Source organism: Carcharhinus amblyrhynchos, chromosome 19 (assembly GCF_965287045.1).
Source record: "Carcharhinus amblyrhynchos chromosome 19, sCarAmb.v2.hapA, whole genome shotgun sequence".
NCBI lineage: Eukaryota > Metazoa > Chordata > Chondrichthyes > Carcharhiniformes > Carcharhinidae > Carcharhinus > Carcharhinus amblyrhynchos.
In genome coordinates this window covers 4,073,621-4,092,176 of record NC_137342.1, presented here as the reverse complement: position 1 = coordinate 4,092,176, position 18,556 = coordinate 4,073,621, and the positions used below count along the sequence as shown (strand labels likewise).

The 18,556-nt window shown below is 42.9% G+C and overlaps 1 protein-coding gene across 1 annotated transcript in view; it reads right to left on the bottom strand.

Annotated features, from left to right (window-relative positions):
• The window catches only part of fgd6 (FYVE, RhoGEF and PH domain containing 6), a 135,154-nt gene that overhangs the window by 22,050 nt on the left and 94,548 nt on the right, over positions 1–18,556 (bottom strand). The window contains exons 15-16 of the mRNA XM_080207140.1: positions 11,912–12,011; positions 4,525–4,671 (exon numbers count right to left, since the gene is read on the bottom strand). Coding sequence (XP_080063266.1) covers positions 4,525–4,671; positions 11,912–12,011 — 247 coding nt within the window. The remainder of the gene's footprint in view (positions 1–4,524; positions 4,672–11,911; positions 12,012–18,556) is intronic.

Genomic DNA, 18,556 nt, shown 5'->3' with positions numbered 1-18,556 from the left:
AATTAAACTTGTATATTACTCTTTTGCGTGGCATCATCTAGAACTCCAGATATAAATACATCTGCAAGATCTCCATCGTCCACCTTGTTTGTTACACTGTTGACGAACTTAAGCCAATTCGTCAAACATTATTTAAGAGTCAGAGTCATAGTGATATACAGCACAGAAGCAGGCCTTTTGACCCAACTCATCTTGCTGACCATGTTTCCTAAACTGAACTAGTCCCATTTGCCTGTGTTTGGCCAATACTTCTCTAAATCTTTAGTATCCATGTACCTGTCCAAATGTCTTTAAAAGGTTGTAATTGTACCTGCCTCTACCACCTCCTCTGGCAGCTCATTCCACACTGTGAAAAAGTTGCCCCGAAGTCCGTTTTAAATCCTTCTCCTCACTCCTTAAACCTTTGCGTTCTGGTTTTGGACTCCCCTACACTGGGGAAAAGACTGTGGTTTATGTATGCCCCTCATGACTTTATTAACCTCTGTAAGGTTAGTCCTCATTCGCCTATGCTCCATGGAAAAAAGTTCCAGCCTATCCAGCCTCTCCTCATAAGTCAAATCTTCCATTCCCATAACATCCTTGCAATTCTATTTTTGCATCCTTTCCAGTTTAACAGCATCCTTACAATTTGGTCACCCTGCAATAGGAAGCAGTACTCCAAATATAACCTTACCAATGTTTTGTACAGTTGTAACATAACATCCCAGCTCCTGTACTCAATGCTCTGAAATGGCGGAGGTGATAGTGGATGCCTTGGTGGTTATTTTCCAGACGTCGCTGGATTCCGGGGAAGTGCCGGAAGATTGGAAAACAGCTAATGTTACGCCGTTGTTTAAGAAGGGTGCCAGGCAAAAGGCGGGGAATTATAGGCCTGTTAGTTTAACGTCTGTTGTAGGTAAAATGTTAGAATCCATCATCAAGGAGGAAATAGCGAGGCATCTTGAGGGGAATTGCTTGATAGAGCAGATGCAGCACAGTTTCCTTAAAGGGAAGTCGTGTCTGACAAATTTACTGGAGTTCTATGAGGATGTGTCTAGGACGGTGGATAGAGGAGAGCCGGTGGATGTGGTCTTCCTGGATTTTCAGAAGGCGTTTGACAAGGTACCTCACAAGAGGTTATTACAGAAGGTCAGGGGGCATGGAGTTGGGGGTAGGGTGTTAGCGTGGATAGAGGACTGGTTGTCAAATAGGAGGCAGAGAGTGGGGGTCAACGGGTGCTATTCGGATTGGCGGATGGTGACTAGTGGAGTGCCCCAGGGGTCGGTGCTGGGGCCTCAGCTATTTACCATTTATATAGATGATCTGGAGGAGGGAACCGAGTGTATGGTGTCGAAATTTGCTGATGACACCAAAATTGGTGGAAAGACAAATTGTGCGGAGGGTGGGGAGAGTCTACAGAAGGATCTAGATAGGCTGGGCGAATGGGCCAGGAAATGGCAAATGGAATTTAATGTTGGCAAGTGCGAGGTGGTCCACTTTGGTAGGAATAATGGTAGGAAGGATTATTACTTACGTGGAGAAAAACTGCAGCAGGCGACGGTGCAGAAGGACTTCGGGGTCCTTGTGCATGAGTCGCAAAAACCCAGCTTACAGGTGCAGCAGGTGGTCATGAAGGCAAATGGGATGCTGGCTTTCATCGCGAGGGGGATTGAGTATAAAAGTAGGGAGGTCTTGCTGCAGCTGTATAGGGCATTGGTGAGGCTGCAGCTGGAGTACTGTGTGCAGTTTTGGGCGCCGTACTTACGCAAGGATATTTTAGCCTTGGAGGGAGTGCAGAGGAGGTTTACTAGGCTGATTCCGGAGTTGAGGGGGTTGAGCTATGAGGAGAGGCTGAATAGATTAGGCTTGTACTCGTTAGAGTTTAGAAGAATGAGGGGAGATCTCATTGAGACGTATAAGATGATGAATGGGATGGATAGGATAGAGGTGGAGAGACTCTTCCCGCTCAGAAAGGATAGTAGGACTAGGGGGCACAGCCTCAAGATAAAGGGGGGGCGGTTTAGAACAGAGTTGAGGAGGAACTTCTTCACTCAAAGGGTGGTGAATCTCTGGAATTCTCTGCCCGTTGAAGTGGTGGAGGCTGCCTCGCTAAATATTTTTAAGACGCGGGTTGATAGGTTTTTGATGAGAGAGGGGATTAAGGGTTATGGGGAGAGGGCGGGAATGTGGAACTGAGCCACGACAGATCAGCCATGATCTTATTGAATGGCGGGGCAGGCTCGAAGGGCTAGTTGGCCTACTCCTGCTCCTATTTCTTATGTTCTTATGACCAATGAAGACAAGTGTGCCAAACACCTTCTTCACCACCCTGTCTACCTGTGATGCTGCTTTCAAGGAACGAAGTACCTGCACCCTTAGGTCTATCTGCTCGACAACACTCCCCAAGGCCCTTCCATTAACTGTGTAGGTCCTGTCCGAGTTTGTCTTATCAAAATGCAACAGTTCACATTTATCTGAATTAAACTCCATCTGCCATTCCTTGGCCAACTGGCCCAATTGATGATCATGGTCTTAGATAACCTTCTTCACTTTCCACTCTGCCCCTATTTTGGTGTCATCCGCAAACTTACTAACCATGCCTCCTATCTTCTCATCCAAAGCGTTTATCCTTCATAAAACTCTGCCAACTAATGGATTCCATTTTGACTAAATGCCCTGTTATTACTTCCTTTACAATAGATTCTAACAATTTCTCAACATGATGTTAAACCAAATGGCCTGTAGTTTTCTACATTTTGCCTCCCTCCCTTTTTAAAATGTTCTTTTACTTCAATACCCTTGTAATAAAGAGCAACATGTCCCGTCTTCCAAATTATTTGTTGTACCTGAATTCTAACTTTGTATCGTTTGTATGCGTGCAATTAAACTCCTCTGAATATCACCATTTACAAGTTTTAAAAAAATTGCTTCTTCATTCTGATGATTAAAGTGAATAACCTCATACTTGCCCACATTATACTTTTTCTGCCACCTTGTTTCCCATTCACTTAACCTGTTTTTGCAGCCTGTGTCCTCCGACAGGATACATTCTTAAATAGTTCTGTATCACCAGCAAACTTTGTAAGCAACTCTTTTCCTCCAAATAAAAGGTTCTATAATGAAAACTTAGATGGAACCTAGTCATGCCCGCCTCAGTGGAATTCACTGAACACTTATTTTTCAATTCCTTTACAGGGTGACCTCCCTCGTGTCTTTTTTGATCATATTGATGACTTTGTGTTCAGAGCCTTGCCACATGCTACCATCTGCTCTTGCTTTGGGCTGAAAATTTCTTCAATTTGGCTTCCAACTTCTACCCTACCACTCACCATCACATATTCTCTTTCTCAATGTTTTTGATTAATTTATGGGATTTGAGCAATGCAGATATAAGAACATAAGAAATAGGAGCATAAGAACATAAGAAATAGGAGCAGGAGTAGGCCATCTAGCCCTTCGAGCCTGCCCCGCCGTTCAATAAGATCATGGCTGATCTGTCGCTGCTCAGTTCCACTTTCCCGCCCTCTCCCCATAACCCTTAATCCCCTCTCTTATCAAAAACCCATCAGCCCGCGTCTTAAAAATATTTAGCGAGGCAGCCTCCACCACTTCAACGGGCAGAGAATTCCAGAGATTCACCACCCTTTGAGTGAAGAAGTTCCTCCTCAACTCCGTTCTAAACCGCCCCCCCTTTTATCTTGAGGCTGTGCCCCCTAGTCCTACTGTCTTTTTTGAGCGGGAAGAGTCTCTCCACCTCTATCCTATCCATCCCATTCATCATCTTATACGTCTCAATGAGATCTTCCCTCATTCTTCTAAACTCTAACGAGTACATGCCCAGTTTATTCAGCCTCTCCTCATAGCTCAACCCCCTCAACTCCGGTATCAGCCTAGTAAACCTCCTCTGCACTCCCTCCAAGGCCAAAATATCTTTGCGCAGGTGCGGCGCCCAAAACTGCACACAGTACTCCAGCTGCAGCCTCACCAATGCCCTATACAGCTGCAGCAAGACCTCCCTACTTTTATATTCAATCCCCCTCGCTATGAAGGCCAGCATCCCATTTGCCTTCCTGACCACCTGCTGCACCTATGATACTGAATAATCTGTTGAACATGCAGGCTGGTGGGCTGGATCTTTTTACAGTTCTGCTAAAAGGTCACTGACCTGAAACATTAACTCTTTCCCTCTCCACAAATGCCACTAGGCCTGCTAAATATTTCCAGCATTTTCTATTTTCATTTCAGATTTTCAGCAAAGATAAAGATTTTGAGCTGTGTTTATACAATTACATTTTTGTGTGTCACATGCAAAGCACCAACTTAACTTTCAAAGCTAACGAAACAGCATAAATAATGCAAACTGCACACTTGATGGAACTGCATGAACTGAACGGAAATTAACTGGGGAAAGCTTCTCATTTTTATCTCCAGGTTTTGATTACAAATCTCTAAAACTGGAAAGAATTGAAAGATTATTAGAATGGCCTTTAAAGCATTGCTAGAACCTGGAAAATTGCAGCCCAATAAAAGTCACCATCAACTAACCTTTCCGCATGCTCGGCAATGATGCCTCCTCCAGGTAAGTGTGAAGTCACACGTGCAGATCATACACATGGTAGCACGTGGATCAGGGATCCATATGGGTGCCTTAGTGCCTAAAGGTGTATTTAGTTCTGGTTTATCTGGTTCTTCCTAGGATAAAAAAAGCATAGAAACTATAAAGCAACTAAACAACACACATTAGATGCATTAAGCAGCAACATTTTAAGAAGAAATAACATTTTTCTGCTCCTTTTAAAACTGATCATGTTCTAGGTGTGAGGTACCAAAGTACATCAATCACATAAGGGAAAGAGATTGAAGGTATTAAGATCCCCTTCTGCAATTGAGTAAATAATGCAATGCAACTCAGGGACACCTTAGATTTCAGCTAACACTAGAAAGCTCTGCTGTATCAGCCTTGGCCAGAAAGAAATATTACTCCATAATTGATTAGATATCTGCATTGCTAGGTTAAGGCAGGACAGGGCAGAAAACAAATGTTTAAGTCTTAATTCTCAGAGCTCCAACCTTATTGTAGTTGGTCCTCATCGCTATTCCATGGATTAAAAATAATTAGGAAAAAGTTTTTTTTGAATACTTTTTCATACTAAGCATTCCAGTTTACTATCCTGTATTTGATACATTCAAAGAGAAACCATTAGATAGCTGAATGTACAAGGGGACAATCTCTAGTTAGAAAGAAACCATAGAAACCCTACAGTACAGAAAGAGGCCATTCGGCCCATTGAGACTGCACTGACCACAATCCCACCCAGGCCCTACCCTCATATCCGTACATATTTTTTAACCCACTAATCCTCTAACCTATGCCTCTATGGTCAATTTAGCATGACCAAACAACCTAACCCGCACATCTTTAGACTGTGGGAGGAAACCGGAGCACCCAGAGGAAACCCACGCAGACACGAGGAGAATGTACAAATTCCACAGACAGTAACCCAAGCTGGGAATCGAACACAGGTCCCTGGAGCTGTGAAGCAGCAGTGCTAACCACTGTGATACCATGCCGCCCAGTTCTGTTAATTCTAATGCATACAAAAGATCTGGGAGATTCAGGAAAACTCTGATGTCAAAAATAATTACTAAGGAACCTTGTGCTTGCCTTCCAGCACTGTTCAATAAAGGCCTGTTTCTAAAACATATTCAATTTCACATTTGACTGAAGAATGAAGCATGCTACTAGATTCAGGTATCACTCTTAGTTGCAGAAAACAGTTCACCATGTCATTTCTTTTAATTGTCTAGCTTTCATAGGATTTACAGCACTGAAACAGGCACTATGGCCCAAATGTCAGTATTTATGCCATGCACAAGCCTCTGCCATTCTATTTACTTTATTTCACCTTATCAGCAAATATTTTATGGGTATAGTAGTATGGGGGTTATGTCACTGTTTACTCAATGCTGAGTCAGGAAGACTAAAATTTCTAATTGAAAGATACTGTGCTGTACCTCAAGCTTCCAGTCAATTTCACTGCAGCAATATGGGAGGCACAGGTCAGAGTTTCCGACAGAAACAAAATGACAATTGATCACATTTTACTTGTCCCTGTGCACCGAAATCCATTAGCTCCTCCAAAATTCCTAGTCGCCCCATATCCATTGAGAAAGCAATGTGATGTATATTTCTTAGACTCAAGTACATGAACTTGTTTTTCTCCACTCTGCTACAATTTTGCCCTCACTTAATCTGTCCATATTCTTTTAAACCTCCTTTTTCAAAATTATTATATGGGTGTTGCTAGTTAGGCCAGCATTTTAGTTTCTTCATTGCCCTCAAGACGACAATAGTGAGCTGCCTACTTGAACTGGGATTTTTACCCAGCAACGATCAAGGAACAACGATATATTTCCAAGTCAGGATGGCAAGTAATTTGGAGCAGAACTTCCAGGCAATCTAGTGTTCCCAAGGTATCTGCTGCATTTGTCCTTCTAGATGGTAGTGGTTGTGGATACACACAGCTATCTGTTCGTCATTGGAGGAGGGACTGAATGTTTGTGCAAGGAGTAGCAAGTCAGCAAGCTGCTTTGTCCTGGATACTGTCAAGCTTCTTGAGTGTTTTTGGATTTGCACTCATCCAGGCAAGTGGGGTGTATTCCATTGCACACCTTTTGTGCCTTGTAAATGGTTAACAGGCTTTGCGGGGAGTCAGGAAGTGAATTACTCCCCACAGGATTTATAGCCTTTGACCTGCTCTGAAAGCTACAGTATTTATATGGCTAATCCCATTCAGTTTTTTGTCAATCACTGCCCCCCATGATGTTGATATTTAGGAATTTTGTGATGTGAACGACATTAATAGTAAGGGACAACAGTTAGTTCCCTGTTATTAGAGATGTCTGGCATTGGTTTGATGCGAATGTTACTTGCCACTTGTCAGCCTAAGCCTGGATATTGACCAGGTCTTACCGCATTTGGACGTGGATTGTTGCAGTAGGAGTCATCATGGATGGTACTGAACGTTGTGCAGTCATCAGCAAACACCCCCACTTCTGACCCTATGATGGAAGGAAAGTCATTGATGAAGCAGCTGAAGATGGTTGGTCATAGGACATTACCCTGACAAACTCCTGCAGTAATGTCCTGGAGCGGAGATGATTGACCTCCAACCACCACAACCATCTTCCTTCATGCCAAGTATGACTATTCAGGGAGTCTCTCTGATTCACATTGTCTCCAGTTTTGCTAGGGTTGCTTGATGTCATATTTGGTCAAATGTTGCTTTGTGGTCAAGGATAGTCACTTTCACCTCACCCCATGCTCTTTTGTCCATGTTTCAACCAAGGCTATAATGAGGTCAGGAGCTGAGTGACGCTGGCGGAACCCAAACTGTAGCTCTATTATTTATTGCTTATGCGGTTTTGTATGAAAGTACTCCTGTGTTGTAGTTTCACCAGGTTGACATCTCATTTTTAGATATACCTGGTGTTGCTTCTGGCATACTCTCCTGCAATCTTCACTGAACCAGGGTTGATCCCCTGTCTTGGTTGTAATGGTAAAGTGGAGGATATGGCAAGCCATGAGGTTACAGATTATGGCTGAGTAAAATTCTACTGCTGCTGATGGCCCATAGGGCCTCAAGGATTCTGAGTCTTGAGTTGTTAGATCCGTTTGGAGTCTAGCATGGTAGTACTGTCACACAGCACAATGAAGGGTATCATCAGTGTCCTGGGATAGGGCGCACCCAGGAATGCTGATGGTGGTATCTGGGACATTTTCTGTAACATATGATTCTATGAGTATGACTTCATTAGGCTGTTGCTGGCCTAGTCTGTGAGATAGCTCTTGCAACCATCACCATCACCACCACCCTCCTCTCCCCCCCCAGGGTGCTCATAAAGAGGACTTCACTCGGTGAACAGGGCTGAGTCTGTCATTGTCGTTTATGGTGTCTAGGGCGATGCTGGGTCCTCCATCCGGTTTCATTCCTTCTTGTTCCTTTGTAGTGGCTGAATACAACTGGATGGCTTGCTAGGCCATTTTAGAGGCCTTTAAGAGTCAACCACATTACTATAGGTCTGGAGTCACATGTAGGCCAAGCCATGCAAGGACAGCAGGTTTCCTTACCTCAAGGATACAGTTAGGTTTTTACGACAGTGGTTTCATAGTGATCATTAGACTTTTAATTGCGGATGTTTTATTCCATCATCTGCCATGGTGGGATTCAAACCTGGATTCCCCAGAGCATTACTCTGGATTAATAGTCAAGCAACATAATCACTGTGCTATCACTTTCCCTCTCACAACAGCAAATGCATCACCATTTTGAAGATTTAATTTATGTTCAAAAGCGTAAATCCTTCATCATAACTCCACGACATCAGTATTAGTTATTGCAGAATTGTTTGATTTTAAGGTAGTGCTTTCCTTCATTCCATCATCAGCTTTGCGTTCTGCTGCTGTATGTTTTAACATTCCTTGCTTAGGATCTGTCTGCAGTTTCTGATTCTATGAACACATCTTCAATGAAACGGTAATTTTCACAACCAGTTTACAGAGATGTATGGATTTCTACAACTCGTTTGGCCTCTTTTGTACATTTTCAATTTCAACAGATTCACTGGACTAGTCTGATATTACTGGAGATACCCATATCTCATTTTATCTCCAGCAAGGTAATTTCCTCGTATAAAGTCAACATAATAAGCTCTGACAAAGGGTCATCCAGACTTGAAATGCTGGCTCTATTCTCTCTACACAAATACTGTCAAACCAACTTTTCTAGCATTGTGTGTTTTGGTTTCAGACTGCAACATCCACATTAATTTGCTTTTATTTATTAATAAGCTACTGTGACAATATTTCCATACTGCTCCATTGTGCAAAGATAATGCATGTTAATTTCCATGTCTTTTCACTTACGCTATCTTTCTTACTAACTCGTGTTCTGCTCTAGTTTCTGGCTGGGTTTACCAATAATGGTCTGCTGTGACTCAGAAGTTGAGAGAAATTCATAGTCAGCAGCTATTACAACAATTCTTATCTTAGAAATATTATGGCCTCCTAGGTGGGTTCCTTTTCCGAATGGACGGCATAGGACACAGTGGTTAGCACTGCTGCCTCAGTATCAGGAACCCGGGTTTGATTCCTGCCCTGGGCCACTGTCTGTGTAGAGTTTGCACATTCTCCCCACGATTGCGTGGGTTTCCTCCAGTGCTCCAGTTTCCTCCCACAGTCTGAAGATGAGAGAGTTAGATGCACTGGCCGTGCTAAATTGCCCCTTAGTGTCTGGGGAACTAGTTAGGGTAAATGCATGGGGTTATGGGGATTGTGGTCAGTGCAGACACAATGGGCCGAACGGCCCCACTGTAGCAATTGTAGCAATTCTATTCTACGATTCTAAAGGGACACTTAAAAGAGACGGAAAAATTTAAAGTTTTTCAAACCTTGCTCAAGCATCACAGTTCTATTCCACCCATCAAATATAATTTCCTTTTCTCAATTTAATTCCACAAAAAGTCTGATTCTGCTTCTTCCTAGAATTCTAAATTTTTGTCTGTCAACATCTGAGGAACAGCATTCTTCATTGTATCACAATCACTAAATTGCAGATGTGAAAGTAAGCAAACTTCTAATGCTTTCCCCACAAACATGAAAAAACAGTTTATTTATTTATTTGTGTCACAAGTAGGCTTATATTCACACGGCAATGAAGTTGCTGTGAAAATTCCCTAGTTGTCACACTGCAGCGTGTGTTCGAGAACACCAAGGGAAAATTTATCATGGCCAATGCACTCAACCTGCAAATCTTTGGACTGTGGGAGGAAACCGGAGCACCTGGAGGAAACCCACACAGACATGGGGAGAATGTGCAAACTCCACAGACAGTGATCCAAGCCCGGAATCGAAACTGGGTCCTTGATGCTGTGAGGCAGCAGTGCTAATACTGTGCCACCATTCCTCCCCAGTCTTGAAAATCATATCCAACTTGGCCTTCTTTTGTTTAGTTTTAGGTATTTATTCCACCTTTAAAGTTTAAAATTCTGCACACAATGACTGTTGCTCCAACTGACCACACCCCTATCAGCTTGACCTAAATAAGACATGCAAGGACTAGAAATAATTAAGTTTACTTGTAACGAATAAACTTAGCTTTTTTACATCTGACCAGTTATTAATCACTTTCAACCGTTATGATGCCAATGATTGATCAATCAGACAAGTTTGTGTTCACGTTGCTCATATCGCAACATCATTTGTGGCTTTGAGGTCTGGAAATCAGTAGAGCCCTGTATAATAAGTTAGCTTTCTGAATCATTTTTCTTGTAGCTAACTACAAAGTTTTCATACACGAGCTGGCACTTCCTCATAACTGGACAAGATTGCATGCACAATGTAATCAACGATAACACACGCAACAACAAACCTATTTAGGATTTCCACTGTGCATCTGTATATTTTGAGGAGCAATCAATAGCAATCATGTGAAGCATTTTTGATACCAAATTAATCTAAATAGCGGCTTAATCACCAGAAGAGCAATTGTTTTTGTTGGAGCAGAGAAGCCTGAGGGACGACGACCTGATTGCGGTGTACAGATTCTGATGGACAGAGTGGATAGGGAGCAGCTGTTCTCCTTGAATTGAACAGTTAATCACGAGGGAACTTGTGTTCAAGGTGAGAGGGCAGGAAGTTTAGGAGGGGAATGTGAGGGAAAACCTTTTTACGCTGAGGATGGTGACAGTATGGAATGCATTTCCTGGGCGGGGTGGTAGAGTTGGGTTGCCTCACATCTTTTAAAAGCGCCTGGAAGAGCATTTGGTACTCCATAACATTCAAGATTATGGGCCAAGTACTGGTAAATGTGAGTAGATGGTATGTCAAGTGTTTCCTGCATGTTGGTGCAGACTCGATGGGCTGAAGGGCTTCTTTTGCACTGTATGATTCTATGAAAGCAGCAAACAGTAAAAACTGCAAGTTCACAGAGCAGTAAAAGAGTTAAATAGACAAGCAAATCAATCTTGTTACTTCAAAAATTTGTTTGTTTAAAAGATCTACAAGTAACAATTCTTGAAAAGGGAGAGACTGTCTGATTTGTATCAGTTTTATGTTTCTTGGAACTATGTAGATATTTTACTCATGGCATTGCAATTTATATTCTCTGGCTCCAGCTATACCCAATTTGTAACTAATTGGTATAAATGATTAAATTTTATAACTATAAAATCCTCTGAACAAGCATCGACTTTGAGATAACAGAGGCAATAATTATTAAATTCTCAGTACATTCACCACATACAACCAGGCAGGCCTAAACATGGCAACACATAAGTTTGTTAAGAATTTTAAATTGATATTGCGCGCAGATCATTGATGCATTTCAATGAAATACCAGTTCAAAACGTGGTCTTCCTAATCAGACTAAATAGGTGTGAATTGTTCACAACAACTTTTTAATCAAAATATTATTGTACTAAGAACTCCGTTTTATCAGTTTTGACAGCCATCTTGCCAAAATCTTGGCCTAATAAATGCACAGCCTCTGGTTTCAGGGCAGCAAGCACTGCTGCTTTAGAGGGCCAGGGACCTGGGTTTGATTCCTGTCTTGGGCGACTGTGTGGAGTTTGCATATTCTCCCAATGTCTGTGGGGGTCAGGTTTCCTCCCACAGTCCAGAGATGTGTAGGTTAGGTGGATTGGCCATGCTAAATGGGTTATGAGTCTCTTTTGGAGAGTCGGTTTAGACTTGATGGGCCTAATGGCCTTCTTGTAGGGATACTATGGTAAATTTCCTACCTGTTTTAAAAGGAAAAAATTCTATAAAGCAACAATGGCAAAATAAACCAGGGACAAAGTAAGCAATTTTGTTGCATTGTTTTATACGTTCCCTGAAATAGATTTCAAACAAGAGGTTTTAATTCCACTATACCTCAAGACTTTTGCTTGCAGTGAATGTTATCCTTTTTTTTGTATAGTCTTCAATAGCCTTGGAAATGGCTTCTAACCATTCATCTCTTTCTGCTGCTGAACTGTATATTGAAAAGAGCCAAAGTTTGGAATTAGTACAGATAAAGGTAAGACGTTTTAAACAGAACTGATAAAAATCACAGATAGGATTAAGATAACCTAAAATTAAAAACTAACCTCATGTGTTACCAGCATTTTCTGCTTTTGTTTCAACCTAATCGTCTGATACCTTCCTGCAGGTTTTATTTTTCTAAACTCCAATGCTTTATTTGATGGATTTCATCAGCTCCCATTGGATGATGGGGCAGAAAAAGTTCCACCCCTACTTCTCTAAATACAGACTGAATTTGAATTGTGAAGTAACCCAATCCTGGTTTACTGAGTTATTCTAAATGAAGATTGCTCATTCGGATATATAATTTTCATTAATTCCTTCTTGGGAGGTGGGCATCGTTGGCGGGTCAACATTTTTTATTGTTCATCCTTAATTGTCCTCGAGAAGGTGGTGATGCACACCTTCTTGAATCACTACATCCCATGAGGTGCAAGTACATGCGGAGTGCTGTCTGGGAGGGAGTTCCATGATTTTGACCCAGCCACAGTAAAGGAATGATGATATATTTATAATTAGGAATGGTACCTGTCTTAAAGGGGAACTTGCAAATGGTGGTGTTCCCCATATGCATCTGCTGCTCTTGTCCTTCTGGGTGGTAGAAGTTGTGTGCTTGGAATCATAGAATCACTACAGTGCAGAAGGAAGACATTTGGCCCATTTAGCCTGCATCAACAACAATCCCACCCAGGCCTTATCCCCATGTCTTTACTCTGCTAATCCACCTGACATGAAAGGTCAATTTAGCATGGCCAATCAACCTAACCTGCATACTTTTGGAGTACTGGAGGAAACTAGAGCACCTGGAGCAAACCCACGCAGACATGGGGGAATGTGCAAACCTCACACAAACAGATACCCAAGGCTGGAACTGAACCCAGGTCCCTGGCACTGAGAGACAACAGTGCTAACCATTGCATCAAATGAGCCTTGATGGATTGCCGAAGTGCATCTTGTCGATGGCACACACTGCTGCCACTGTGCATCAAGTGGATGTTTGTGGCGACGATTGGGCTGCTAATCAAGCGGGCAAGTTTGTCCCAGATGATGTTGAGCTTCGTGAGTGTTAAAGGAGCTGCACTCAACAAGAAAAGTGGGGAGTATTCCATCACACTCCTGACTTGTGCCTTATAGATACTCCTTAATTACTTCTGTCCAATGGATTTATATATGCACAGTCAGCGCCATTACTAAAATTGTAATACATGAATCAGGTAGAATGAATTATTGCTGCAGAGAATATTCAAACTATAAAGGGCAGTACTTTTTCCTCAAAAGTCATTACTTTTTTTAAGAAAATGAAAATGTACAAAGCTAGCATTTAACATTTAACTACTAAAAGTAGCGAAAACAACTGTAAATATAGAGGGTTTTTCTACTTGACTATTCCATTGATATCAGTACCAAGATTGTCCTCTCATCTTTCTGAGCCAGTAGGGGGCTCAATTTCAAGGCAGCCCAGCAACTGCCCTAGAATTTTCTAGGCCTAGGAATCCACATGCTAGTTGTTTAATATGCTGTTTCAGACCTGCAGGGATTTTCTCCATCAGTTACATTACTGGAGTAACGTAACCTACAGAGAGACCCCATTCAATGCACTTAATAAATTAAGTGGCAGTTTAATATAAATATTCTGCTATAAAAGAGTGAACATTTCCAATGAAAAGAACTGCCACAAGGCTTCCCTTTTTGACTGTTTGTGCTACTTTCACTTCTAGACATGTAATAGCTTAATGTCAATCATGTCACTAAAAATCTGTAATGAAAACAATTGAATCCTTGTTTCCTACAGTGAAATATCACTGCACTGCAGACATCCTGATGTCAGAAGCTACAAAGATAGTTGTAAAGGACTGCATTAAAAAAAATTGTCTTGTGAAGGATGCAGGAAACATATCAATCCACTAGCATACAGACTATTTAGAGACAACTTGGGCCAATATTTCAACATACTTTGAACATTTAAGGTTAGAGTGGAGTTATTATTGCTTTTACCAGGCACATTCATAAGTTGCATTCAATGTTAAATATATAGACTTAAAGCCAAAACCACAACAATTCACCACAGTCATCCAGCTTGCTACTCAGTCCAAAATGAGAATTTTATTCCCAAGCTGACTATGGAGGTAAACAAGTGCAACAACAGACGAAGCAAGAACAAAGGGAAAAATTGTAAGCAAACATTCAGGCGATTTTTAGTGGCTGGACAGTCAAAAATGCATGTTTATCTTCAGGTGAAAAGCAGTAAGATTATCAGAACATTGCTTCTCCTCATGCTCTGTTCGTAACATTATTCATGGAAGCTGAAAAAATAAGCTGAATTTCCCACTCAGAGAAAAGGGCAAAAATAAAAATAAACTCAACACCCTTAATAAAAAAAAAGCTGGATGTTTCATTAATGCATTAAATGATCTAGTATGGAATAATAACATTGCTGAAAAAAGACATGTTGCCAAAGTTTTTCATCTCTCACTCATCAGGACAAATGCAAGAACGCCATATTCCGATCATAACAATTTATACAACAGGGGAAAAGAATACTCATTGGCAAGTCAAGGCTTATCGGCCAAAGTGTTGCATGGAGAAAGCAGCAATTTTTTTTATTCATTTGTGGGACGTGGGCATGTTCTGTGGATTGACCCACAATGCCATTAGGGAGGGAATTCCAGGATTTTGACCCAGCGATTGCAAGGCCTATATACCTGGCATTGCAGTGGCACTGAAATTCATGTATAATACTGCTCAATTATGTGACAGGTGGAACATTGCTTTGGACCAATGGCAGCCCTGGTTAGTAGAAAATACTATAAACGTCACCATTTCACAGTAGCAGCTTCCTTAACCAGTTGTTCAAAAGCTATCCTGATTGGATCATTATTCACTGTTTATCATGTAAACTCACAAATGCGTAAAAGTTGCAACTTTCAGATCTGTAAAGCGGCTGGCCTACCTCAAATTTCCCTGAAAAGGAAAGCATCCGAAATATTTGAGCAGGTTAAGCAAGCCTGCGAGGCATAGTAGCACAGTGGTTCTGGGAGGCAAAGTAGCATAGTGATTAGCACTGGTGCTTCACAGCTCCAGGGACCTGGGGTCGATTCCCGGCTTGGGTCACTGTGTGGAGTTTGCACACACTCCTTGTGTCTGTGTGGGTTTCCTCCGCATGCTCTAGTTTCCTCCCACAGTCCAAAGATGTGCAGGTAGGTTGACTGACCATGCTAAAATTGTCCCTTCGTGTCCCGAGATGTGTAGGTTAGTGGGATTAGCGGGTAAATGTGTAGGGATATGGGGATAGGGCCCGGGTGGGATTGCGGTCAGTGCAGACTTGATGGGCCAGGCAGCCTCTTTCTGCACTGTAGGGTTTCTTTGATTCTATGAAGCATACATTCATACACAGGGGCATGCTTTCTGCAAATGAAAGAATATTTTCAAACCTTGTGCCTTTTTGTTGAATTACCCAGGTCCTTGGGGAACCTCTAACTCCTCGTTGCTTTCTCCACGGTGACACCCAAGTCGGACTCAACTTGCAAACCAAATCTGTACCTTTTCTTCTGTAGCATAAATTGAGATGTGGATGTGCCGGCATTGGACTGGGGTAAACACAGTAAAAAGTCTGACAACACCAGGTTTAAGTCCAACCAATTTATTTGATAGTACATTCACTAGCTTTCAGGTTAGCCCCGTTGTCAGGTGAATGGAGAGTTCTAGCCTCAGACAGAGCATATAAAGCACAGACAGCTTACAGATTACTGATTAGAATGCGAATCTTCACACCTAACCTGCTGTTCAAGTCTTAAAGTGGCTGACAATGTGAGTGGAAGGAGCACTGATCACAGGTTAAAGAGATGTGTATTGTCTCCAGACAGTACAGTAAGTGAGGTTTTGCAAACCCATGCAAATCACGGGGGTTACAGATAGTGCGACATGAACCCAAGATCCTTGTTGAGACTGTCCTCATGCGTGTGGAACTTGGCTATCAGTCTCTTCTCAGCGACTCTGTGCTGTCGTGTGTCGTGAAGGCCGCCTCGGAGAATGCTTACCCGAAGGTCAGAGGCTGAATGCCCGTGACCACTGAAGTGTTCCCCAACAGGAAGGGAACAGTCTTGCCTGGTGATTGTCGAGCGATGTTCATTCATCCGTTGTCGTATCGTCTGCATGGTCTCCCCAATGTACCATGCTTTGGGACATCCTTTCTTGCAACGTATCAGGTAGACAACGTTGGCCGAGTTGCAAGAGTATTTACCATGTACCTGGTGGATGGTATTCTCACGTGTGATGATGGTATCCATGTCAATGATCCAGCATGTCCTGCAGAGATTGCTGTGGCAGGGTTGTGTGGTATTGTGGTCACTGTTCTCCTGAAGGCTGGGAAGTTTGCTGCGAACAATGGTCTGTATGAGGTTGAGTGGTTGTCTGAAAGCAAGAAGTGGGGGTGTGGGGATGGCCCTTGCGAGATGTTCATCTTCATCAATGATATGTTGAAGACTCCGGAGAAGATGTCGTAGCTTCTCCGCTCCGGGGAAGTACTGGACGACGAAGGGTACTCTGTCCACCGTGTCCCGTGTTTGTCTTCTGAGGAGATCGGTGTGGTTTTTTGCTGTGGCGCATCGGAATTTTCAATCTATGAGTCGAGCGCCATATCCTGTTCTTATGAGGGCATCTTTCAGCGTCTGGAGGTGTCTGTCACGATCTTCCTCATCTGAGCAAATCCTGTGTATACGGAGGGCTTGCCCATAGGGGATGGCTTCTTTAACATGTTTAGGGTGGAAGCTGGAGAAGTGGAGCATTGTGAGATTGTCTGTGGGCTTGCGGTACAGTGAGGTGCTGAGGTGACCGTCCTTGACGGAGATGCACGTGTCCAAGAATGCAACGGATTCTGGGGAATAGTCCATGGTGAGTCTGAAGGTGGGATGGAACTTGTCAATGACATTTTCTTCCTTTGGCCTCATGGAGAACAATCACTGAAACAACTATATGAGGACATCAACAAGTTCCATCCCACCATCAGACTCACCATGGACTATTCCCCAGAATCAGTTGCATTCTTGGACACATGCATCTCCGTCAAGGACGGTCACCTCAGCACCTCACTGTACCGCAAGCCCACAGACAATCTCACAATGCTCCACCCTAAACATGTTAAAGAAGCCATCCCCTATGGGCAAGCCCTCCGTATACACAGGATTTGCTCAGATGAGGAAGATCGTGACAGACACCTCCAGACGCTGAAAGATGCCCTCATAAGAACAGGATATGGCGCTCGACTGATAGATCGAAAATTCCGATGCGCCACAGCAAAAAACCGCACCGATCTCCTCAGAAGACAAACACGGGACACGGTGGACAGAGTACCCTTCGTCGTCCAGTACTTCCCCGGAGTGGAGAAGCTACGACATCTTCTCCGGAGTCTTCAACATATCATTGATGAAGATGAACATCTCGCAAGGGCCATCCCCACACCCCCACTTCTTGCTTTCAGACAACCACTCAACCTCATACAGACCATTGTTCGCAGCAAACTTCCCAGCCTTCAGGAGAACAGTGACCACAATACCACACAACCCTGCCACAGCAACCTCTGCAGGACATGCCGGATCATCGACACGGATGACATCATCACACGTGAGAATACCATCCACCAGGTACATGGTAAATACTCTTGCAACTCGGCCAACGTTGCCTACCTGATACGTTGCAAGGATGTCCCGAAGCATGGTACATTGGGGAGACCATGCAGACGCTACGACAACGGATGAATGAACATCGCTCGACAATCACCAGGCAAGACTGTTCCCTTCCTGTTGGGGAACACTTGTGGTCACGGGCATTCAGCGTCTGACCTTCAGGTAAGCATTCTCTGAGGCGGCCTTCACGACACACGACAGCGCAGAGTCGCTGAACAGAGGCTGATAGCCAAGTTCCGCACACATGAGGACGGTCTCAACAAGGATCTTGGGTTCATGTCGCACTATCTGTAACCCCTGTGACTTGCCTGGGTTTGCAAAACCTCACTTACTGTACTGTCTGGAGACAATACACATCTCTTTAACCTGTGATCAGTGCTCCTTCCACTCACATTGTCAGCCACTTTAAGACTTGAACAGCAGGTTAGGTGTAAAGATTCGCATTCTAATCAGTAATCTGTAAACTGTCTGTGCTTTATATGCTCTGTCTGAGGCCAGAACTCTCCATTCACCTGACGAAGGGGCTAACCCGAAAGCTAGTGAATGTACTATCAAATAAATTGGTTGGACTTAAACCTGGTGTTGTCAGACTTTTTACGGCATAAATTGTGACCATTTGAAATTTGGTATTCTTACTATGAGTGGAAGACAAAAGCTTTGGCAACATGTCTCTCTTTTCAGCAACATTCAAGTTCTGTATTATCAAGTGACAGGTAGTAATTGACTTTTAATCATTATTCCCATACACATTATGAAAGAATTTTGCAGCAGCCAAGTTTGCCAGCACCTTATCTGCATGCTTTGAAAGGAAATA